The 22,815-nt window shown below is 30.2% G+C and overlaps 2 protein-coding genes and 1 long non-coding RNA gene across 3 annotated transcripts in view; 1 reads left to right on the top strand and 2 right to left on the bottom strand.

Moving 5' to 3' along the window:
- Positions 1-4,708: 4,708 nt before the first annotated feature.
- On the bottom strand, positions 4,709-12,074 carry LOC145557659 (protein trichome birefringence-like 40). The gene is made up of 4 exons (XM_081618834.1): positions 11,542-12,074; positions 11,228-11,402; positions 10,865-11,049; positions 4,709-5,278 (listed from the first exon to the last, which is right to left on the bottom strand). Exons 1-4 carry the CDS (start codon positions 12,072-12,074, stop codon positions 4,774-4,776), a joined length of 1,398 nt encoding a protein of 465 aa, XP_081474960.1. The 3' UTR covers positions 4,709-4,773.
- Positions 5,992-6,968, top strand: LOC145559798 (uncharacterized). Its single transcript, XR_014092965.1, has 2 exons — positions 5,992-6,272; positions 6,765-6,968. It is a non-coding gene; the product is annotated as an uncharacterized LOC145559798 (long non-coding RNA).
- A 4,465-nt stretch (positions 12,075-16,539) lies between the features above and the next one.
- Positions 16,540-22,815, bottom strand: part of LOC145559797 (protein trichome birefringence-like 42) — a 6,840-nt gene continuing 564 nt past the window's right edge. The window contains exons 1-4 of the mRNA XM_081621097.1: positions 22,606-22,815; positions 22,299-22,473; positions 21,778-21,962; positions 16,540-17,191 (exon numbers count right to left, since the gene is read on the bottom strand). The exon at positions 22,606-22,815 is cut by the window's right edge and continues 564 nt beyond it. Coding sequence (XP_081477223.1) covers positions 16,687-17,191; positions 21,778-21,962; positions 22,299-22,473; positions 22,606-22,815 — 1,075 coding nt within the window. The 3' untranslated portion in view covers positions 16,540-16,686. The remainder of the gene's footprint in view (positions 17,192-21,777; positions 21,963-22,298; positions 22,474-22,605) is intronic.

Genomic DNA, 22,815 nt, shown 5'->3' with positions numbered 1-22,815 from the left:
TCGTAATAATACACTTGTTCGAAGGACACTATTCCTATCAATCTCCCACTTGTCCTTTCGGACAAGTGCACTTTTAGTGTATAGCCTTTTTCCTATGTCGCTTAATGTCTCTTCATGAACTATAAGGTAAGATTTATTCGTCATCCTTATTACGTCTAGAAGTGTTTCTCGATATCCGAGTCCGGTGGTAAAAAAACAGATGATTTCTATAATCCATCCAAGCATGGCCATGCATTTTCACAGTCTCGCTCTTTAAGAGGCCTTGTCAACAACAAATACTTCTTCTCTATTATTAGTAGGGGACATTCCCGGTCTTGTAATTTAGCTTCCCTTACTAAGAGGACCTATCCGCCCGAGTGTTGCCGTTATACTCTCCATGTACGGTAGACATTTGACTAACATCATAACGGACTCGTACTCAAACAAGAGAACTCACAATATTCACAGTCGAGGAAAGAAGTTCCGATAACCATAATGAGAAGTATACTTATGACGATTTTTAAATCTCTTAAAGTATTCTCATCGGTCGATCTAGTATAGTTCTAAACCAATACATGTGCAAATGATTCATGACAATCATGTCCTTGTAGCACAATAAACGGTGCAATTTACAATTTATATGAACTTTTGGGCTGCAATTTGCAAAATACGAACTTTAAATGGCTGCAATTTGCAAATTTTCCAATAAATTAGTCATAAAGAAAAACAAAAATAATGCGGAAACATCCAGCGTCTGGCAATAGATTTAAACGCCCGGCGACAGAGCAAAATTGTGGCGCCAGAGATATTTCGGCAGCGACAGAGCTCGAAGCCTCTCGGAACAGCAATTTTGGGTTCCTTGGTACGCCAGTTAGCCCCTATAAGAAATTTGACATGATTGAGTAGTCGATTTGATTACAACCGCAAATAAGTGATCGACCTGACGAAAGATCGTCTCACTTAGCTTAAAGCGCCTAAACATTGGCTCATCACAAAGGCACCGACATACTGGTTCAGAAGCACCGACATACAGGTTCACAATTCAAAGCGCCGACATACTGGTTTACAAGTAGGAGAAGCGCCGATGCACCGGCTAAAGCAAAGTTCAAGCGAGCTTTAAGGATCGACAAGCATTGGTCTTCAGTAGTTTTCTTCGGAATATTATCGCACCAACTGAGGATGACTTCAAGAGAGGTTATTTTTAGACAGAATTCGCTAAGATTGTGGAGGTTGTCACCAAGATTTGAGAAGATAGCACGAGATGGGCGGTCTTCGACAACATTCGCTAAGATTGTGGAGGTTGTCACCGAGATTTGAGAAGATAGCACGAGATGGGCGGTCTTCGACGGCATTCGCTAAGATTGTGGAGGTTGTCACCAAGATTTGAGAAGATAGCACGAGATGGGCGGTCTTCGACGGCATTCGCAAAGATTGTGGAGGTTGTCACCGAGATTTGAGAAGGGCAGTTCGTAATGAGGCGGTCTTCGGTGAGTTTTTCTATGATTGGGAAGGTTGTCACTATGATTCAAGAAAAAGAAGCTCTTTGTTCAGAGACGCGTGGACATATACAAAAAAAGTTGTATTGTTCAGAGACGAGTGAACACCAAAACAGCAAGATGGCATTCCATAGATTGTGGAAGGTTGTCACAACAGCAATGCAACAGCAACAAATCGGTTACCCTCAAAGACGTGTGCTCGACGGTGCAAGATACGCATTTCTTAACTCTTTTATCTGTTTTAACTAACGCTATTTTGCAGGTATCGGCGTTACAAGAATGATTTAGGATCGCAAAACGTTCTGAGTCATTCTCTGTCACTATCGATACTTTGACTTTTGTTTTCGAAACTTGCGTTTCTCCAAACTCAGTCAAAGTGGGGGCTTCTGTAGACACCCATTTGTGTCTCCCCAAACCTAAACCCAGTGATGAATACCTTTCATGTCATTTGATTATCGAACAAAGCGAAAGTGTGAAAAGTTTAGTGATGAGGATGTTTTTATTAAAATATCTCTTCTTTCTGTTTTTGAAAATATTTCTTTTCTTACCCTATTTTGAAAAACGTGCAATCTAATTTAGTTTGGTCCATGATATGGGTCCAATAATAGTGTTGTTGGATAGGGCTTGAAAAGACCTTTCCAACGATATATTATAAGCCTAATTCCAATGAATAATGAGGAAGTTATGGCCAAAATACTAAACTAGGCTCGAACCGAATCTTACCTACGGCCCAATGATCATGTGGAGGGTCCAAAGGTCTAATCCTATTCCTAAATTAATTAGGATTAATTAGAAGCTTCTATAAGTTTCTAAAAGATCTTAATTATCCTTTTTGAAAAGATAAGATTAAAGAATTTGAGTTAAATAAAAACTTTACTTTTTTAAAACTTTCCTTTTTCTTAAATCCTAATTCTATTCGAATTTAAAGATGTTCAAAGACAGTCAGATTTTATTTTAGTGCCTCACAATCTTTATCCAAAATTTATATGGTTGGATAGATCTTGAAATTATCTTTCCAATGATATATTATAATATTAAATCCGAGCTATAACGAAAAAGATATGAACGAGATACAAAACTCTATCCAAATCTGACACCGTCCTACTATTTCGGCCATATCTTTTTATCTATAAAATATTTTAATCTGATTCCAATTGGGATGGAAATTATATTTCAATATCCTTCCAACGACATATTATATTCCTTATTTGGACTTCTATATCAAAAGATTTGATAAAAACAAAATCCGCAAAAACTGTTGTCCATCGAGTTTTATTTCGATTCGAATTCGGATTCTTTTCTTATTCTTCGACCCTCTTTTTTCTCTATAAATAGAGGCCATATCTCCCCTTTTTAAATCACCAATTCTCATCAAGAAATTCTTGATTCTCTCTCCCTCTTTCTAATCCTAGCTTTTTACAAACACAATTCCTCATACATTAGCATTAGACACACCTAGCCAAGTTCGAAGTTGCCTTCACCCTAGACGTGAAAGGTTTTAATTTCTGATGGTTTGGTCCCAAATCTCTATTTAAATTATTTAATTTAATTGTCTTGATTATTATTTTCCTTGAAGTTACTAACGTGTGTATTTTGTTATTAGAAAGAGATACGAGACATCCAAGTAAGTGCTTTAATTTATTTATTGTTATTATGATTTATAAATCATGTCTAGGTTGTTATTACATTATGATTCCTAGCGTCATGTTAGGCCGTTTTCATCTTCCTAGTATCATGTTTAGGGTAACAACTATAATTTCTATTATCAAATATGCTTATTATGATTCCTGCGATGCTTCCTATTCTCTTCCTAATATTCATGTTAGTATCATGTTAGGGTTAATATTTGATCTTTATTGTTTAGAGACATGCTAGGGTTTGTTATTAATCTTGTTAGTATCATGCCTAGGATCTTGCTATTATTATGCTTTAACATGATTATTTTTATAATTATTATAATAATTGTTATTGTTATTATGTTGCTTGATATTTTTTGTTATTGCTTGATTTCACCTTTTATGCATGTTTAAAGGGAATTGGTACTTGTAATCATGCTTAATAAGATAATTAATAATCTTGTTTAGGGTTAATATGATTATAATTCAAGTGATCGCCAATAATAGATTTATTTCTGCATTAATATTCAACCAACATAGAATAAACAGGTTTAGGGTTAAACCTATTGATTGCATGTTAGTCCAAAAGCGCACATGAATACGATCAGAATAAAGTAGAGGCCTATTATTAGGGCAGGTTCAATCTCTTTTAGGTTGGATTTGTACCTTCATCCCCGAACTACCAGTCATGGTTCCAGACCTATTGGAGTTGACGATCTCCTAGATCGTTAAGGGATGTAACCTTCACCTTGTGAACGGTTTACAAGTTCCTAAAACTTATTGGCGACTCTTTTGCTCTATCTTCTTTCCCTTTGGACGCCACCGTACTTAAGTGTATGATCACAGTGGGGTTCAAGTTTGGGGTAATGCTTGAAATATTCCCTACAATATCCGAGTCCGGTGGTCAACAAACAGATGATTTCTAAAATCCATCTGAGCATGTGCCATGCATTTTTACAGTCTCGCTCTTTGAGAGGCCTTGTAAACAACAAATACTTCTTCTCTATTATTAGTAGGGGACATTCCCGGTCTTGTAATTTAGCTTCTCTTACTAAGAGGACCTATCCGCCCGAGTGTTGCCGTTATAGTCTCCATGTACGGTAGACATTTGACTAACATCAAAACGGACTAGTACTCAAACAAGAGAACTCACAATATTCATGGTCGAGGAAAGAAGTTCCGATAACCATAATGAGAAGTATACTTATGACGATTTTTAAATCTCTTAAAGTATTCTCATCGGTCGATCTAGTATGGTTCTAAACCAATACATGTGCAAATGATTTATGACAATCATGTCCTTGTAGCACAAGAAACGGTGCAATTTACAATTTATACGAACTTCTGGGCTGCAATTTGATTTTTTTTTTTTTAAATGACTGCAATTTGCAAAATACGAACTTTAAATGGCTTCAATTTGTAAATTTTCCAATAATTAGTTATATAGAAAAACAAAAATAATGCGGAAATTATACCAATTCCGGCCTAAATAGCAAAGAATATTGAACCCATAAGGACATGAGGAGGGGAGGGGAAGAGAGAGACTCTCTTAGTAATGTAATCTTTCCATACAAAACTAAGGCAACAAATTAAATACTCAAATGTTAAGAATTTCTAACAAACACGCATTTTCAATTTACAAATGTTTAAAAAGCCAATTAAATCTTGAAAAATAAACTATGTTAGAAAGTTGACATATTCCTTGGAGTATCAAAGAAAAGAGAAGCATACAATAGACGATTCCAAGTATCAGGTAATCCAGGAAGGCACCAATGACTACAATCAGCAAAAGATGGAATCATCTTCTTATATTTTGTTGTATAAATCTTCCATTTCCAACTACTTCTATACACTGAAGGATGTGAATCAATTCTATACTCGGAAAGTTTTGTGATATTTAGGTATTTTACTTGTGATTTGGTCATCCCTTTGATCACCTTCTCTATAACATCGATCAACGATCTCGGAAAATGGTTTACTAAGGACTCGTCCATGGTAGGTTGGGTAGCATTATAGCACCCTTTCCTTCCATTATGTTGTGCTGAAATGCTCCTAAAGAACACGGTTGTTTTCTTCGGGTTTACGTATTTCCTTACCCATTTTGCCCATGTTTTCATGCCTCTTTCGTATGCTTGCTCTACGGACATTGCGTCGTATAATTGTCCTTTGTATTGTATTAGATCCCACCTACATAAATATATGAGAATTATAGGAAAATTTGTCAGAAAAAACCTTATAAAAATAACATTTTTCGAAAAAAAAATCTTTTAAAAGCTTTTTAGTTTTAAAAAACCACCACGTTTAATTTTTTTGCGAAAAACCTATTTCCTTAATTATCCTCTAATTAATTTAATTAGACTCTAGTTTCATCCTATTTCTTCTAATTAACCTCTAACACACCCAATTACTTAATAACTATATTTAATTTATACATAAAAAAAAATATAAAATAAAAACAAAGAAAACCACCACCCCAACCACCCATTCCCCTTCTTCCTCCCTTATACTACTACAAAATTTGGAAAAAGCACCACTAATAAAAGACCCGTTATATCATCAATGGGTCTGGTTGAGGTATAAGATCCAACAACAGAGATGACGGGTCTCTTAAGTGCACTAGGGTATACTACGTTCATTTGAGAAAAATACAAAGAAAGATAACAGACTCGTTGTCTGACTTAACGGGTCTCTCATGTAAACTAGGGCCCACTACTGTTGCCGGAGAAAAAACAAAGAAAGGTAAGACACCCGTTGTCTAACCAAACAGGTCTTTTACCTTCGTTTAATAATTTCAAATTAACTCATGGAAAACTTTTTTTTCTTTCCCCTCTTAAAGCTATAATGATATATTATCATAGTCTCAGCAATTTTCACGCCTTATTGACCCACTTATAAATTTATAATACTCAGTTTTCAACTCTTCCTTCTCTTACTCTTTTTCTCTCTCCTCTAAGTTCCCCTCATGCCCCTCATCTATACTCTTGGTTTTATTTCTTCAATTTTTCATAAAATAAACCTAAAAATGGTGCGGCAAACCACATTTGGCGTCAACAACCTCGTGCTCAAAGGTGTATATGAAGTTGAGTTTTCATTGTAAAGTGACTTTTTGATAGTTTGCTGAAAAGTTTTTGCTTTGTTACTTGATTTTAATAACTTAACATTTCCAAATTCATCAATTGAGGTTAGTAATTTATATATTTTTTTTTCCTTTTTTTAATGTTTCTTTTGATAATCATTATATTTTTCTTAAATAAAATTTTATTTACTTCTTAGATCTAAGTGTGGGTTTTATCTTGTATTTTGTACTCCACATCAAACATTTTCGATGAAATTCATGGAGCATTTCTTATATAGCGGTTTTTGTACTCCACATTATGCTTGGGTGGGTTTCGGTTATAATTCGTTTCGATTTTCTCTATTTGTTATAATGAATTTAATCTATGAAGTATTATTTAGTGGATGAGTTTATTCTTCTATTTTCTCGAATTTTGGGGGTTAGGGTTCTTAGATTTTTGTTGGGTTTTGGGGGTTAGGGTTCTTAGTTTTTTGTTGAGTTTTGGGGGTTAGTTTTTTGTTGAGTTTTGGGGGTTAGGGTTCTTAGTTGAGTTTTTAGAACAAATTTCTATAATATTTGCAATAGCATGCTCAATTGCTAATGATGTTTACTTCTTAGAGATATTCGACAGGAAATATATCATGATGGCAGTGAGAAACAACAAAAGGTGATGGCGAAGCTAGAGATCGATGGTGGCCGATTATGAAGTTAAAGAAAAATTGTTTTAGGAGTTTATTTATTTTGTTATTTTTGTATACCTCGTTTGAATTTAGATCTAAAATTTATTATTTAATTTTTTGACGGGTTATAGATTTTAGATGATTCTTGTACCTATAATAATTTATTGTAAATTTATTTATTTTTAATAGGTTGTAAATTTAGCTGTGTAAATATTAATAAATAATGATAATGAATTTATTGTAGAAAATTTTGTGCATTTATTATAAATTAATACTCCGTATTTGTTATAAGAGGGTCAGTCAAAATATATGTATTTGTTGTTTATATATATATATATATATATATATATATATATATATATATATATATATATATATATATATTTGTTTTTTTATATTTTATTTGTAAAAAGGAGTCAAAGAGACCGCCTATCTTTCATATGGGGTCTGAACCTATTTAATAAAGGGACCCCATATCTGTACTAACGGGTCTCTTACCCTTTGACATTATTGTACGAATACTCTAGTAGTGTTACCCCCTCCCTTGGAAGCAACCCCCTCACCCACCGGTTTTGCCGCCCATATCCTCTCCACCTCCAGCGATCTACCTTTACTGTCGATGGACCGTCCCTTTCCCCCTTATCTCCGTTGGCGACCACCGGCTCCTTCGAATTTTTGGATTTTATATACTCTAACATGTTCAAATCAAGTCCAAATCAATTGCAATTTGCTTCTAAATTACCCTAGCATCACATACATACATAATCAAAGCCAAAACAAGCAACAATTACAAGTAGCATGCAAAAAATTAAAAACCCCCAAATCAATTTTCTAGGGTTTTTCAAAATAAAGGAGATGGTTTTTAGGCTGTGATTAGGGGGAAAGGGAGGTTCGTGTGGCGGTGGAGGAGGTCGTTGGAGGTGAGGGGATCCGAATTGCGGATCTGGCGGGGAGGGGTCGATTCCATGGGAGAAGGAAGGGGGAGGGGGAAGGGGTGAAGGAAGGAGGGGGTGGTGGTTTTTTTAATGTATATTAATTAAATCAAATTATTTAGTAATTTGATGGTTTAGAGGTTAATTAGAAGAAATTAGAGTTAATTAAGTTAATTAGAAGGCAAGGTTGGAGATGAATTTTAGACCCGATGTATGGATGGGGATGGGGATGTTAGGCGGGGATGAGTATCATGAGAAAGCCAACATTCGTCTTGTTGCGTCACATTGACATCCCTAATCAAACTAGTCCCTCCGTTTCCAAATGGTGTTCTTGTTTGAAATCTTTGACTTTTTTTTAATAAAAAAAAATCTTCTAAATTTCTCTTAATCTATAAGAACAAATATAGTCGTGTGTGATTTAGTTTGATTCGTCTTGGTGAGTAGATTATTAATATCTAACTTTTATAATTTTTTTATTGTGAGAATAAAAATATTTGCGGTTAAATATGAGCAAAAATTTGCATCGATTTACGAAACATGAACATCATTTTGATTCGAAAGGAGTATTATGAATTGATAAAGGTCAAATGTGTAATATCTATTTAAAGATTGGACGAGTAAAATATTATCAAAGTCTAAATTGTATTGTAGGATACACTCCCTCCCTTTGGTCTTGACAATTTGTTTGGAATTCTTCATATATTCAAAAAAAAGAAATTTTCTAAATTACTATCGATGTATAAAATAAAACATGTGTAATGTTATTTAATTTGTCTCCATAGATGTTTTAAGAATATCAAAATTTATAAATTATACTCGTAATTATACATCACATTTGTAAATGTTCAAAGTTTAAGACATGTACTTTAATCAAAACAAAAACACAATAAATGGTTTAGAATTTAGATGATAAATTTTTCTCAACACTAGAACAATCGAGTCAACTCTTTTCTTTCTTTGTTGACAGATACTAGTAGAACAACACTTTCTTAAGAGGAATAAGAGCAACGGAGTACTGAATAAAATTTTGTTATGTTTCGATAACTGAGATTCTTATGAAATTTAAAGTACAACTTTCGAAGTACCTAACTTTATGTTGCAATTTGCAAATAAGTGCCAACTTGTATCTGTCTTTAATATCTTGGACAGAATAAAATTTCTATTGCACATGATTTAGTAAAGATTCCAATTTCCAAAGACAAATCCATTTATTTGGTACTCCATATATATTTTTATATGTAGTCCTAAGGGCTATATATAAGCATTAAATATATTCTTGGAAATTGTATAAAATTAGGAATTCACGACAAAAACACGCGTAAATCAGTGTTATTAGTGTTTATATTTTGATGATTTCTTAACTTTTTACGATTTTTAAGTGTAAATTTAATGCTTATATATAGCTAAAAAGGGCTATGTATAACATTTTCCTTTTAATTATTATTTTAATTGCCTTTTCTATACTTACGGACGTCAGACGATGATACTATGTGCTACAAAATTTAAGACATAAATTAGTTATAAGGCTCAGACAATGCTCCAATTTATTACATATTGCACGACATTACCACATCCTCTTAAATGTTTTTGGGATTACTAATTTATAAAAAAGTAAAATAATTTTTTATTTTTATTTTATTTATTTATTTATTTTTTTTTTTTTTTTTTTTTGGTGAAGAGTAAAATAAAAATACAGCTAGAGATCGAATAATATGGTAGACATCACTCTGTCATAAATTTCTAAACTTTTTACCAATTATCGTCAGTGTTAACTCTTTTATTAATGTGTAATTGTGTAATTTACTTATACAATTGATTAATGACAATAGGCCGAATTTGGAATAAGTGGGGGTGATGGGGCGTAGTAAGAGAGGAATTAACACTTACCTTTTTTTTTTTTTTTTCTGAAAAAAATTAATACTTACCTTTAAAATACTATTTTATGATTTGTATCTTTTTTTTACGAAAAAAAAAAATACAAATCATAAAATAGTATTTTAAAGGTATCTTTATATTTATCTCTAATGTAATAAAAAATTAATTACATGTATGGTTGTCAAATGAATTTTTTTATTAAACCATATAGTCATATACATTAGTTAAAATTTTCATCTATTTCACAATTGTAGTTTCTTTTAATTGTGTAGAAAAAGTGGTAGTCCATCCTACTCAACTTAGGGTCTGTTCACATTTACTGAACTGAGCTGAGCTGAACTGAACTGATTGGAGCTGAACTGAAATGAATTGAACTGAATTGGGCTAAAATGAATATTTTATGAGAAAGGGAAATTAGGAGCTGAACTGAGCTGAACTGATTCAAGCTGAACTGAACTGATTGGAGCTGAACTGAAATGAAATTAAGTAAATATGATCATGCCCTTACTCTGAGTATATGCAATTGTCTTTAGGCAATTTAAGGAAAATCTACATTAAGTACATAGTACATTATTCTTGATAGTCAACTTTTTAGGTTGATGAAATGATACTCTTTTGTATAAAGTTGTTCAATTTTATTCCCAATTTGAATATGGAAAAGCCAAGCCTATCTTTTAATAACTTTGAAAAAGCTTAGCACCACTGTCATATTTATTGCCTCCACCTACACAATTTTTTCCCACTCACGTACACAATGACATTTGCTTATGTAAAATGAAGACGGTGACAATTCCAAAGTTTTATTAATTATCCAAGCATATTAATATAATCCATTTAGGTTTATCTAGTTCTATTTGTCCTAGCATAGTAGCATGCATCAACTCTCTCCATCTTCCTACATCACAAGCTTTGGTTACAAAATATAACCAATAATTGTCAATGTAATGTTATAATTAAAGCAGTCAATTCAAATAACTTGATAGAGTTCGATAAGGCTGGTTGGGTCAAATCTATTTCAAATTTTAGTGATTCTAAATTCTTGTATCTATGTGAGTTGAAATCTAAATCAATTTTTTCGCGTCAATTAAAATTAATTTGATTAGGTCAGTTTTTAACCTCACTACCAACAATAATATTTATATTTATAAAACAAAGTAATAGATAAATTTAGAATTCAATGAGGCTTATAGTTAAATAAACTATGAATGTAAGAAAGGTTATGGTTACATACTTTTGAAATTTTCCTTTGTGAGTCCACCAATGCCCAGAATTGAATACCATAACATCCGCTCCTTGCCATTGCTTGAAATTGGGAGAAAGCTTATCAAGTATAAGAACTCTTTTCCCACTTCTATGGTTTACATCATATTCGATTAGGAATGGACTCCAATGGAACTCGATTATTGTATTATAATCCTTCAATAACACAACATAAATTGAATTACATGAGCATCAACCTTTAATGAACCCTGGCCTAAACATCCATCTCATATTACTAGCCCCATTTATTAACAAAAAATATGCAAAATATTTCAGCTAATTGAAACAAATTAAGTACGATTTAACTATATAAAAATATATAATTCTTGTTTACCTTTGCTTTCAGCCAATAATATTGTGAATTTTTATTATAAACTTCAGCTCTAGAGTTAGGAACAGATGAATATAGAAGGCAAGCAAGAGACTCCCACATATTTCTGTTAAGTGAATCACCAACAATTATCACCCTCTTGTTTCTAAGCCTTTCGAGCATCTCTCTTCCATTAAATCTAGAAAAAAAAAAATGGAGTAATAAATAATAACACCATTAACATTCATGCATGCAATTGAAAATTAGTTATAATAAGACTTCAAAAGAGTAATTTGTCACAAAATTTGATTCAAAATGTAACAATTTCACAAACTTACAATGGTATATCACAGTCGTTAGCTTCCCATCTCCACTTCTCATACTCAAAATCCGGCCTACCATTCTTACGGCAACTCATTTTCTCTTCAATAAACGGACACGAATTTGAATCATAACTAGGACTCTCATCCGGTTTGTACACCCAACGCCCTTCAAACATATTGCAACTTTTCGTACCAATATTAGTCTTGTTTGTTACGTCTTTTGTTACGTTTACAAGAAAAATCGAGTTATAACTGAGTTTAGTTGACGACATTACTTGTAGCTCTTGTGGAATTGAGCTAAAATTGGCTATAGGTGGTTGGGTGTAAGGTGCAAGGATAGATGGTTTCGGAGACTCGGAAGTGAAGGAAGACATGGGTGCAAAAGCTTCAGCATATGTAGGAATTTGCACGGTGTTTCGAGCATTGGAAAAGCTAAAACTTTGGTTGTTTTGGTTTAGAAAAATGAGGAGAAACAAACATCCAAATAAGCTCCCAATTATGTATAGTTTCCATGTTTTATTGGTACTTAACTCTATAAGATTCATCATTTTTTTTTTTCTATTGTTAAAGATGGGGTGGTTTGTAGATTTATATAGTAGGTAAAGAAGGTATTATATATTTATATGTTCGAGTCAGTCAAGCACTGTTATTATATACTAATTAGTAAAGTAGAATTTTAAATTTGGTCTACTAACTATCTACTTGTCATTATGAAGATGCTTGAATAGCCAAGAAGAAGTAGATGGTAAGACAATTAAGTTTTGTCATTAAAAACATATATGATATTATTCCGAATTAGAAGACTGAATTTGTCAAAGTCAAAGCATTTTTGATAATTACCAAGTCAACGAGCTAGCTTAATTTGAAGATCCAATTCAAATTTTAATTTGCAATTAATCAATTACATTATACTAAAGGCGAATCTGGTATGACACTTGTCAGATTTTGATATGATTAAAAAAATTTCCGTCACTTTTACTTTCCTTTTTTTAACAAATATTTATGAACATTATTTTATAATATCCTATAATATTTAATTTTCAATTTGACAACTATATATAAAGTATATTCTACATGCATTCAATGAAAATATTTTGACATATAATATTTTATAATAGGTATTTTATGGAAAAGAAAATCAAGTATTTGTTTCAATTAAAAATATTGATTTTTATTTTTAATTAATTATTGTTAAATTAACATTATAATTTATAAATATGCTAAGTAAAAACCGTGCATTGCACGGGACTTAAACTAGTTTTACATTACATACTAGTTTAGTTCTCGTGCGATGCACGATTTTAAACAAATATATTATGCGATTTGTTTATAGTACGGAGAAAGAAAGTTTTCTATTTTGTTAATTTTTTGTGTACATAGTAAGTAATTTTTACTATAGCATAATATTTGCAAAATGTTTTAAAATAAAAATTCACAATGAACACTTTTGAACATTGAAATATTAACATTCTAATAAAAAAAAGAAATCGATGGGACAAAGGATAAAGCATATAAAATGTTTAATGTATCAGATTAAAAAAAATAAAACCAAAGGCAAAAGTAAAAAAAAAATTAATGACATCATCAAAACAAATTGGCAGGAAAAAAATTTATATCAAAGTGACATGTGTACAATTTGAAAAAAGGCATGATTTTCAACAGTGTTTTGTTTTAGTATTAACTAGATAAGCCTCATGCGATGCATGATATAAAAAAATTTATTGAAATAAATTATAAAAAATAACCATTAATTGTCATTTGTAATGATATTTAGATCTTATTAATTTTGAAGAAGAGTAAAAACTTAAGCAAATTATGTATTACGGAGTACTCTTTAACCAAGAGTAATTATATTTTGAAGTCAGATAGTCACTCATAAATTCATAATATATAATATATAATAATAATAATAATAATAATAATAATAATAATAATAATAATAATAATAATAATTGTCTTAAAAAATTGTAATAATGTAAGGTAAAAAAAAATAAATAAAAATCTGATATCAGCAATTGCTTTAGGCGGGAAAAATTTTAACAACAGCTTCACATGTGTACAATTTTAAAATGTGATGGTGTCAACAGTTGTTATTTTAGTATATTTATATAGATAGATAGATAACTAGACTAATAGATAGATACGTCCTCCGTCCTATAACATGATATCCTTTTTTCTATTTTATAAATTTATTTTTTTAAAAAATAATCAATAAAAATGCAACAATTTTATTAAACAGATTCAATATCTAAATTTTATTCTCCATGAAACAAGTAGTCTTCTTTTCCCCTTTTGACATAGGTGCAATATTCATTTAATAGAAATTAAAATAATTATAGCACGATCAATTGATTAATGAGATCTTGTAAATTTTTGAATAATTAATCATGCATAAGTTTTGGTATTAAAAACTTGTTATTATTTAATCTCTATATCTATATCTATATCTATACTTAGTTTTTAAAAACACAAATCATCATTTTCATCATGCCACATATCACCTCATATTTTCATTAATAAATCCCCTTTTTCATTTTTTTTTTTTTAAAAAATAACACTGGCTTTTATTTAATACATGTATGAATGTTATTTGATTGACTTTTCCCAACTTAATATCTTCTACTATTACATTTGATTTCCACCCCTTCTTCTCTATTATTAACTATTCATTTTTCATTTAAAATATATTATAAAATAAAATTCTACATTGAACTATACACCTATAAATATTATGTGCATTACACGGGCAAGAAGGCTAGTTAATAATAATTGTATGCAATTATTTTCATAGTAAATTGAGAATAAAGTTGGGATAACGTTAGTGCACTTCTAAAAGAGAAAATGTTTTAAATATTTACAAATTACAACATTTTGTGACATCCAAAAAGAAATGAAGGAACTATATAAATGAATTAAATATTCATCAATTTGATTCACTAAAATAAATATCTGTCAATTACATATATAACCCTTGTAAGATAAAACATTGACAAATGGCCCAAGTAGGCCTTTACCTTCAAAGGAGGAGGTCTGATTATCAAAGCTCTTCCAAAAGAATGGAGGAGGTCTAATTATCCAAGCTCTTTCAAACAAACTCAATGCAATATCCAAGGACCTCACCACTTAAATTTCCCTCAAATCCTCAATGTTCGGGATCGATTCCCTTATCAATATCACTCAGAATATGTTCAAATTTCCTTCAATTATGCTACCTAATTAAAGATTGGGCGTGCAAAGTGATTCATGTGATTTGGGTATATTGAGAGTTTTTGGGTGTGTTATTGTGTTGTATACTTGTATGGGTTGTATCACGGGGTTACGCGGATTAGGCCGAATTAAATGGATCACAGTGGGCTGAGCCGAACTGGGTTGGGCTTAAAAAAATGGACCCACAACACACCTATGCCTAAACTTGCCTAATAGTCACAAATCATAAATCTAAGACTTGAATCCCATATTGTCATATAAATATAAGGCAAAAGCTAATGAGCGCCCCCGGGGCGTTAGATAAGAGAGTTAAAATGCAAATATTAGAGTAAAATTAACATTAATTACACCGAACGACGCGTGATTTTGTCATAAATTCCTAACTTAATACCATTTCAACCAATATAATTTATCCTTATCTGACGCCCCGGGACGCTCGTTAGCAAGATCCTATATATAAATCACTCACTTATTGCCCTTTCTTAGCATTCGACCAGTCAAAATTGGGTGATTATGTAAGTAACAAAATCCTAATAACTTACCCCTCCATCAGATTCAGGTGACATCGTATTTTTGGAAAAGATTTTCAGAGACAAACAAGCAAAATTTATGGACAACTATATATGTGTAGCTTATTAAGGCCCTGTTCTTTTGAGCTTTTGGGCAGAGCAGAGCAGATTTCAGCAGAGTAGAGCAGATTTCAGCAGAGCAGAGCCGAGCAGAGCAGAGCAGATTTCATCATCATCATCATTATTATTATTATTATTATTATTATTATTATTATTATTATTATTATTATTATTATTATTATTATTATTATTATTATTATTATTATTATTATTATTATTATTATTATTATTATTATTGTTATTATTATTATTATTACTATTACTATTACTATTACTATTACTATTATTATTATTATTTTTATTAGTACTATTACTACTAATATTATAGCATTATTATTATTATTATATTAATTATAATTATAATTATTATTATTAAAAATTAATAATTAGTACTATCTTTAAATATTAGTTATTATCTTAATATTAATTGTTATTATAAAAATCAATTATTTTTATTACAATTAATATTATTAGTTATAAGTATTATTATTACTATTAGTATAAATACTATTATTATTACTATTATTATAAATATTTATTATTATTATTAATATTATTATTATAAATTATTAATAATTTATTATTATTATTAAATATTAATAATTAATTATTATTATTATTATTATTATTATTATTATTATTATTTCTATTAAATATCAATAATTAATTATTTTTATTATTATTATTAAGTATTAATTATTATTATTATTAAATATTAATTTTTTATTATTATTAAATATTATTTATTTATTATTATTCTTATTAAATATTAATTATTATTATTAAATATTAAATATTATTAAATATTAATTATTGTTATTATTATAATAATTCAATATTAAGTATTAATTTTAAGTAGAGCAGAGCAGATTTCAACTAAGCAGAGCAGCGCAAATTTCAACACAGCAGAGCAGATCAAAGCAGCTCTAAAGAACGGGGCCTAAGTCAACAAAATCTTTACATCTACACCACTGCATAAGTTCGTTGACAACATATACAAGGGATATCACAACCACCACATCACAAAATGTAAATAATCATAACTAAATTCTAAGTTCATAATCATCATGCTAATTTCTACTGGTGTGCATCAACTTTGAGAAACTGACACAAACACTTTTACTCAGATTTGTTTTGATACATAATGAATAAAAAGGGGGGGGGGGGGGATCTTGCTAAGGTTGTAACAAAAAATGGATTTATACAGATTTTTCATTCTAAGCTAGTACATATCATGCTTAATTGGCCTATCACCCCCTCAATATGTGACACATTGAGGGGGTGATAGGCCAATTAAACAATGAAAGTGAAAGAAAATATGTTACTAGCTTGACGTATTCTTTGAAGTATCAAAAAATAGAGAAGCATAAAGCAATCGATTCCAAGTATCGGGTAATCCAGGAAGGCACCAATGACTACAATCGGCAAAGGATGGAAGAAGCCTCTTATATTTGGTGGTATAAACCTTCCATTTCCAGCTGCTTCTATACACGGATGGATGTGCATCAACTCTATGCTCCGTAAGCTTGGTGATGTTCAAGTACTTCACTTGTGTTTTATTCATAGATTTGATCGTGTTTTCGATAATACTGATTAGTGATTTCGGAAAGGAGGATTTATAGGCTTCATTATCCTTGATAGGTGTAGTTAAGTTGTAGCACCAATTCTTTCCATCGTGTACTGCTGAAATGCTCCTAAAGAACACACTTGTTTTCTTGGGGTCGACGTTTTCTTCAATCCATTTTGCCCATGTTTTCATGCCCAAATCATAAGCCAAATCTATTGACATTTCCTCCTGCAGTTGTCCTTTGTATTGAATTAAATCCCACCTGAATATGTGCACATGTAAGATGGCTATTTACTTATCGAAACAAAGAAGACTAGCTAGGGACGGGGTTATACATAAATTGAGGCTTAACTAGCTATATACTTCAAACACAACAATTGATGGGTACTTCCGTTCTAAAATACTCCCTCTGTTTTCAAATACTTACTCCACTTTTCTTTTGTGACCGTTTTTAAATACTTGCTCCATTTTCATAATTGGAAAAGTTTTATAATGTTTAATTCATTTCCCTTAACTAATGGGATTCAATTTTATTACTTTTAGATTCTCTCTCCTCCAAGATACCTTTCACTAACTCCACTATCTCTGTATTTATTACTTTCTTTAATTTTTCCTAAAAGGCCGCGCATAGAGAAATGAAGTATGTTAAAATGGAGGGAGTAGTTTAAACATTGTTCATATTTATTTGTGGTTTATAATACTTGTACATAAAATCATGTATCATATGATTGTTTTAAAGCGTTTATGTAAATGATGGCTATGATGCACAAAACAAAATTCTATATAAAGTAATATATGTACTAGAAACTTAGACCTTTTTTGACAATTGATTGTTGGTTGTTGGCTATTTTAGGTAGTCTGATCATCTGTTTATATATTGGTTTTTTATGTTGGTTGTTTGACTCTTGATTGTTAATAAATAAGTTGGTAAATTTGGGTTAAAATTATAATAATTGAATACTCTAAAACTAATCGTCGAAACAAATCAAATTAGAATCTTCTAAATTTATTTATAATTATGATAATTTAATATTCTAAAACTCATTATTGAGACAAATCAAATAAGAATTTTCTAAATTTTATTTTATTTTATTTTATTGTTTTTTATGTACAAGAATGAATCTAGAATATTTTCTAAAACTGTTAAAAATGACTAGATTTAATGTAAAAGTCTTAAAGCAACGTGAGAATAGAATAGGTATTGATAAAAGTATTTAAAGTAGATTAATAAAATAAGGATTGCGATTATTTAGAAATAGGGAAGCATCTCAATTATACTAATACTTCATAATAATAAAATAATAATGTACTGGTGCGAGTCCGATAGTACGATAAATTTTTAGTGGTTGCATCAATTATTAACATAATACTACTTTGTATATGTTATAAAATTTTGGTCCCAACTTGGCCACTTGTATTTCTAGCTTTTTAACATTTTTTTGTTTTTTACCCCAAACATTTTACGTAAGATTTAATCAATACAGAAGATTTATTTGTCTTTATATTTTACATGCATTCTATAGAAGATTTAGGGAATATATAGACTTTTCTAATGATTAAAGATGTGTACAAAGTGTAATGACGACGACGTTAACTGTACTGTTCCGGCAACTAGCAAAATACGACGACACATTTAGTACGGATAATTAATGAAAGAATGTGTATACTCCATATAAATATATATCCGCCCAAAATAAGGTTTCACATTATAATTTCTTAAGTCATTTAATGGGGTTAAATTTACTATAATAATTGTTAAAATTAACCTTAAATTGATCGTGTTAAAATAAAATTAACGTAAGCTCTACTAATATAAAACTTATTGAAACATTTACCCCACACTATATTTACACTTTTAGGTCACATTAACTAGGTCTCTCACATAAACTGTCTTTTTTATATTATTCACATCGTTTTTCATATAGTCAGTTAGTCACCCATGTCTTTTTTTTTTTTTTTTTTTCTTTTTTGGTAATCTACTTTATTTCTTGCATCTATTTGACTTTTCAAACATACCTAAACACAGAGAATGGAACAAAATGAGTGGAACGTAGATCAAGGGTTAAGATAACTTTAGGCACGTACGGATGAAGTGTATGTATACTAAAGAGTTGAATGAATAATGACAAGCTTGCATCATTATTTATATATTGTTCCAAAGAACAGCTGAACAGGGCCCGGGCTATAATTGTATAGTATTTTTGGGCCCTGTTCAACTTATCAAATTGGGGCTCTAGATTTTATATATAATAACCAATTATTTTTCATAAAATAAATTCATTATGATTATTAAGAATTGTGATTACCTTGAAGATTTATTTTTTATTTGTAAAATTGACAGAGCTACTAAAATACATATATAAAGAATTTGTGGAGAAAATCAACAGTATTTTTATTAATTTTCTCTTAAAATTGGAGAAAAAAGGGGAAGATTAGAAGATTTTGGGTTGGAATTGTAAGTTTAAAATTGGAAATTATATTGTTTAAAAATTAATAAGGGGTAAATTAATTTTAGGTAATTGTTAATTTTGAAAAAGAAATAAATATAGATTGACATATTTTGGGAGAAAGAAGGGAAAGATTAAAAGATTTTAGTTAGGATTGAAAAATTTGAGGAGTGAATAAGGAAATGGCAGAGAGGAAATGAAAATTTTTAGGAGAGAATAAAGGGAAATAAGGAAGGGAAGATTTTTATGCGATTATTCAATGAACATGGACATTCTCTAGTATTGCTTCCCAAAAAAAGAGTAAAATTTGTTGGTTTAAGGAATTAAACCTTAAACCTTTGTTTTAAAAAGTAGCACTCAAACCATCACTGCAATGTTATTTTCTGTTTCAACATGAAACTAATATACATATATCCAAAATTTGGGGTCCCTAAAATTTAGGGGCTTGTTCGGTCGATCACCCCGCACACCCTTAGAACCGCCCATGCCAAAGAACTAATAACATTTCTATGTATTTGTATATAGTGGCGGATCTTGGCCGAAAATATTATAGGGGCCAGGATTTAAATATTTTACTTCCTGTTCATAATTGATCACTATACTCCAATATTTTACTACTTGTTCAAAAATGTTCACTACATATAAGGTATTTAAGGTCATTAACTAAGGGCCTGTTCTCATTGACTGAACTCAGCTGAACTGAACTGAATTGAACCGAGTTGAACTGAACTGAACTAAACTGAACTGAACTGAACTGAGCTGAACTGAACTGAACTGAACTAAACTAAACTTATTAATTAGTGATTTTTACCTACGGATTAGTTATCTTTGATTATTGATTGATTATTTATTATTATACATATGTGTATATACAAATATACATATTAAAATATTTAAGAAAAATATACTATTATTATTATTATTATTATTATTCATTGATTATTATTATTATTATTATTATTATTATTATTATTATTATTATTATTATTATTATTATTATTTATTGATTATTATTATTGTTATTGTTATTATTATTATTATTATTATTATTATTATTATTATTTTATTATTATTATTATTATTATTATTATTATTATTATTTATTGATTATTATTATTATTATTATTATTTATTGATTATTATTATTATTATTATTATTATTATTATTATTATCGTTGTTGTAATAAGAGCTTAAAAGAATGAAATTTGGCTTTATATCATTAGCAATATCATTACACATGAACTGAACTTCGAACTGAACTGAACTGAATTTCAACGTATGAGAACATACCCTAATTAATTATAATAATTTACAGGGCGCCTGGCCTCGAATGACCCCGGTAAAAGATTCCCCTCTGCTTGTATACTATGTATATGAGACGATAAAGTACCAAGAAAAGATAATGTCTTAAAGCAGTCGATTTTACATCCCCTAATAATATAGGATGTTAATTTATGCCATTGCATGTGGCAACTTATAAGTTTTGCAACATCCCTAACAAGTTCAAAAACATTTACAAATAATTAAGTTATGTTTAAGTGAAAATAGCTTAAGATGGAATAGTTTTGTTGCATACATTAGTAGTTAGAAATAGTAATTACTTTTATATAATAAAATTTCAATTACTCTACTTTTCATCATCACTCACAAAAAAAAAAAAAAAACAATATCAATATACTCCTTCTGTCCTATAATATGATTCTTGTCTGTGTTTTTCAACGATATTTAAGAAATAGGAGGAGAAAGTATATAAAATACATTACTAATAGTGAAAAGTACAATCATAGACAAAAGTTAGAGAGATAAAGTGGAAAAAAAGTATAAGTTATGTGTAAAATTCAAGGGTAAATTAGGAATTACAATGAATGAAGTTAAAAAAATGAGGGTATAATGGTCTTTACATACTATCCAAAAATAGAAACAGGAACAGTATTTTTGTTCTCCAAAATAGGAAAACATGAACTATATTATGGGACGGATAAAGTAATACAGTGGTCATTTATAGTATGACTACCTTATTATTTTAATGATAAATAATATGAGCGATTCATTTTTTCACACTATAAATTGGACACAATTAGTATTCTAATTTCTACAATGCATATATAAATTTTGAAAACTTTAATCCAACATAAAATAAATATTTTTCAAGAAACTATAAAATAAGTGTAAAAATTACATAAATAAAACTAAAAATTTGATAAATTAAAAATATGCTGATAATAATATTTTATAGCAAAAATAGGTTAATATATATAATTACTTGGATAAAAATACGTTAATTATGAACTATATAATCATTAAAATATTATGGTAGTCATATTTCAAACGACCACTTTAGAATTTTTACATAAGAAATCGCTAAAATAATCCATTTAAAGGATAATGTTTGCTACTCACAGTTTGAATTTTCCTGTATGACTCCACCAATGTCCTGAATTAAACACCATAACATCAGCCCCTCGCCATTGTTTTGAATTGGATGAAACCTTGTCCAACACAAGGACCTTCTTCCTACTCTTATGATTTTCGTCGAACTCAATTAGAAATGGGCTCCAATGGAACTCGATAATGGTGTTATAGTCCTGCAATCAAAGGCGACATAAATAAACAAACTTGCATGACCATTTTTCCTTTATGAAAAATTTAACTACTATAGAGTCCAGACCGAGGGATATCTTTCACTGGGGCGGCCTGCCCCCCCTTAAATTATTGTAATTAATTAGTTGATGAATTAAAATAACTTATATTAACTTATAAAATATTTGGACTTAGTGATACTTTTAAAGAAGAGGTTAAATATTTAAATTTTGACCCCTCTAATGTTTTCGGCTAAGATCCGCCACTGGTAAAAGAGATCTAACAAAATAGGCCTAAGAGACCGCCTAGACCGTTTCACAGTAAGCGCGATTTGTGCTTACCTTAGCCTTCATCACCTTATACAATGGACTCTCAGCATGAACTTCAGCTCTAGAAGAAGGTACGGAAGTATATAAAAGGCACGAGAGGGACTGCCACATGTTTCTGTTTAGAGAGTCACCAACAATAATTACCCTTTTATTTCTTAGCCTTTCTAGCATGTCTCTTCCATTAAACCTACGAATAATGACATAGTAAATAATGATTTAATAATGAAAAGCATGCATATTTGTACGATTACAAATATATTAGTACAAGTAAACTTTAGTTACAAGTAATTAACCTTAATTCCATCATATATAAACTTACAATGGTATGAGGCAGTCTTTAGCTTCCCATCTCCATTTCTCATACTCGAAATCAGGCCTTCCGTTCTTTTGGCAACTCATCTTCTCCTCAACGAATGGACAACTATTGGTATCATAGTCCGGACTCTCATCTGGCTTGTAAACCCATCTACCATCGAACATATTGCAATTTGTTACACTGGTCTTGTTTGTTGGATTTTTTAACTTCTCC

This window comes from Chenopodium album, chromosome 9 (assembly GCF_948465745.1).
Source record: "Chenopodium album chromosome 9, dcCheAlbu1.1, whole genome shotgun sequence".
In the NCBI taxonomy this organism is placed as follows: domain Eukaryota; kingdom Viridiplantae; phylum Streptophyta; class Magnoliopsida; order Caryophyllales; family Amaranthaceae; genus Chenopodium; species Chenopodium album.
Note: the sequence above shows the minus strand (reverse complement) of the source record. Positions and strands in the feature narration are given on the sequence as shown.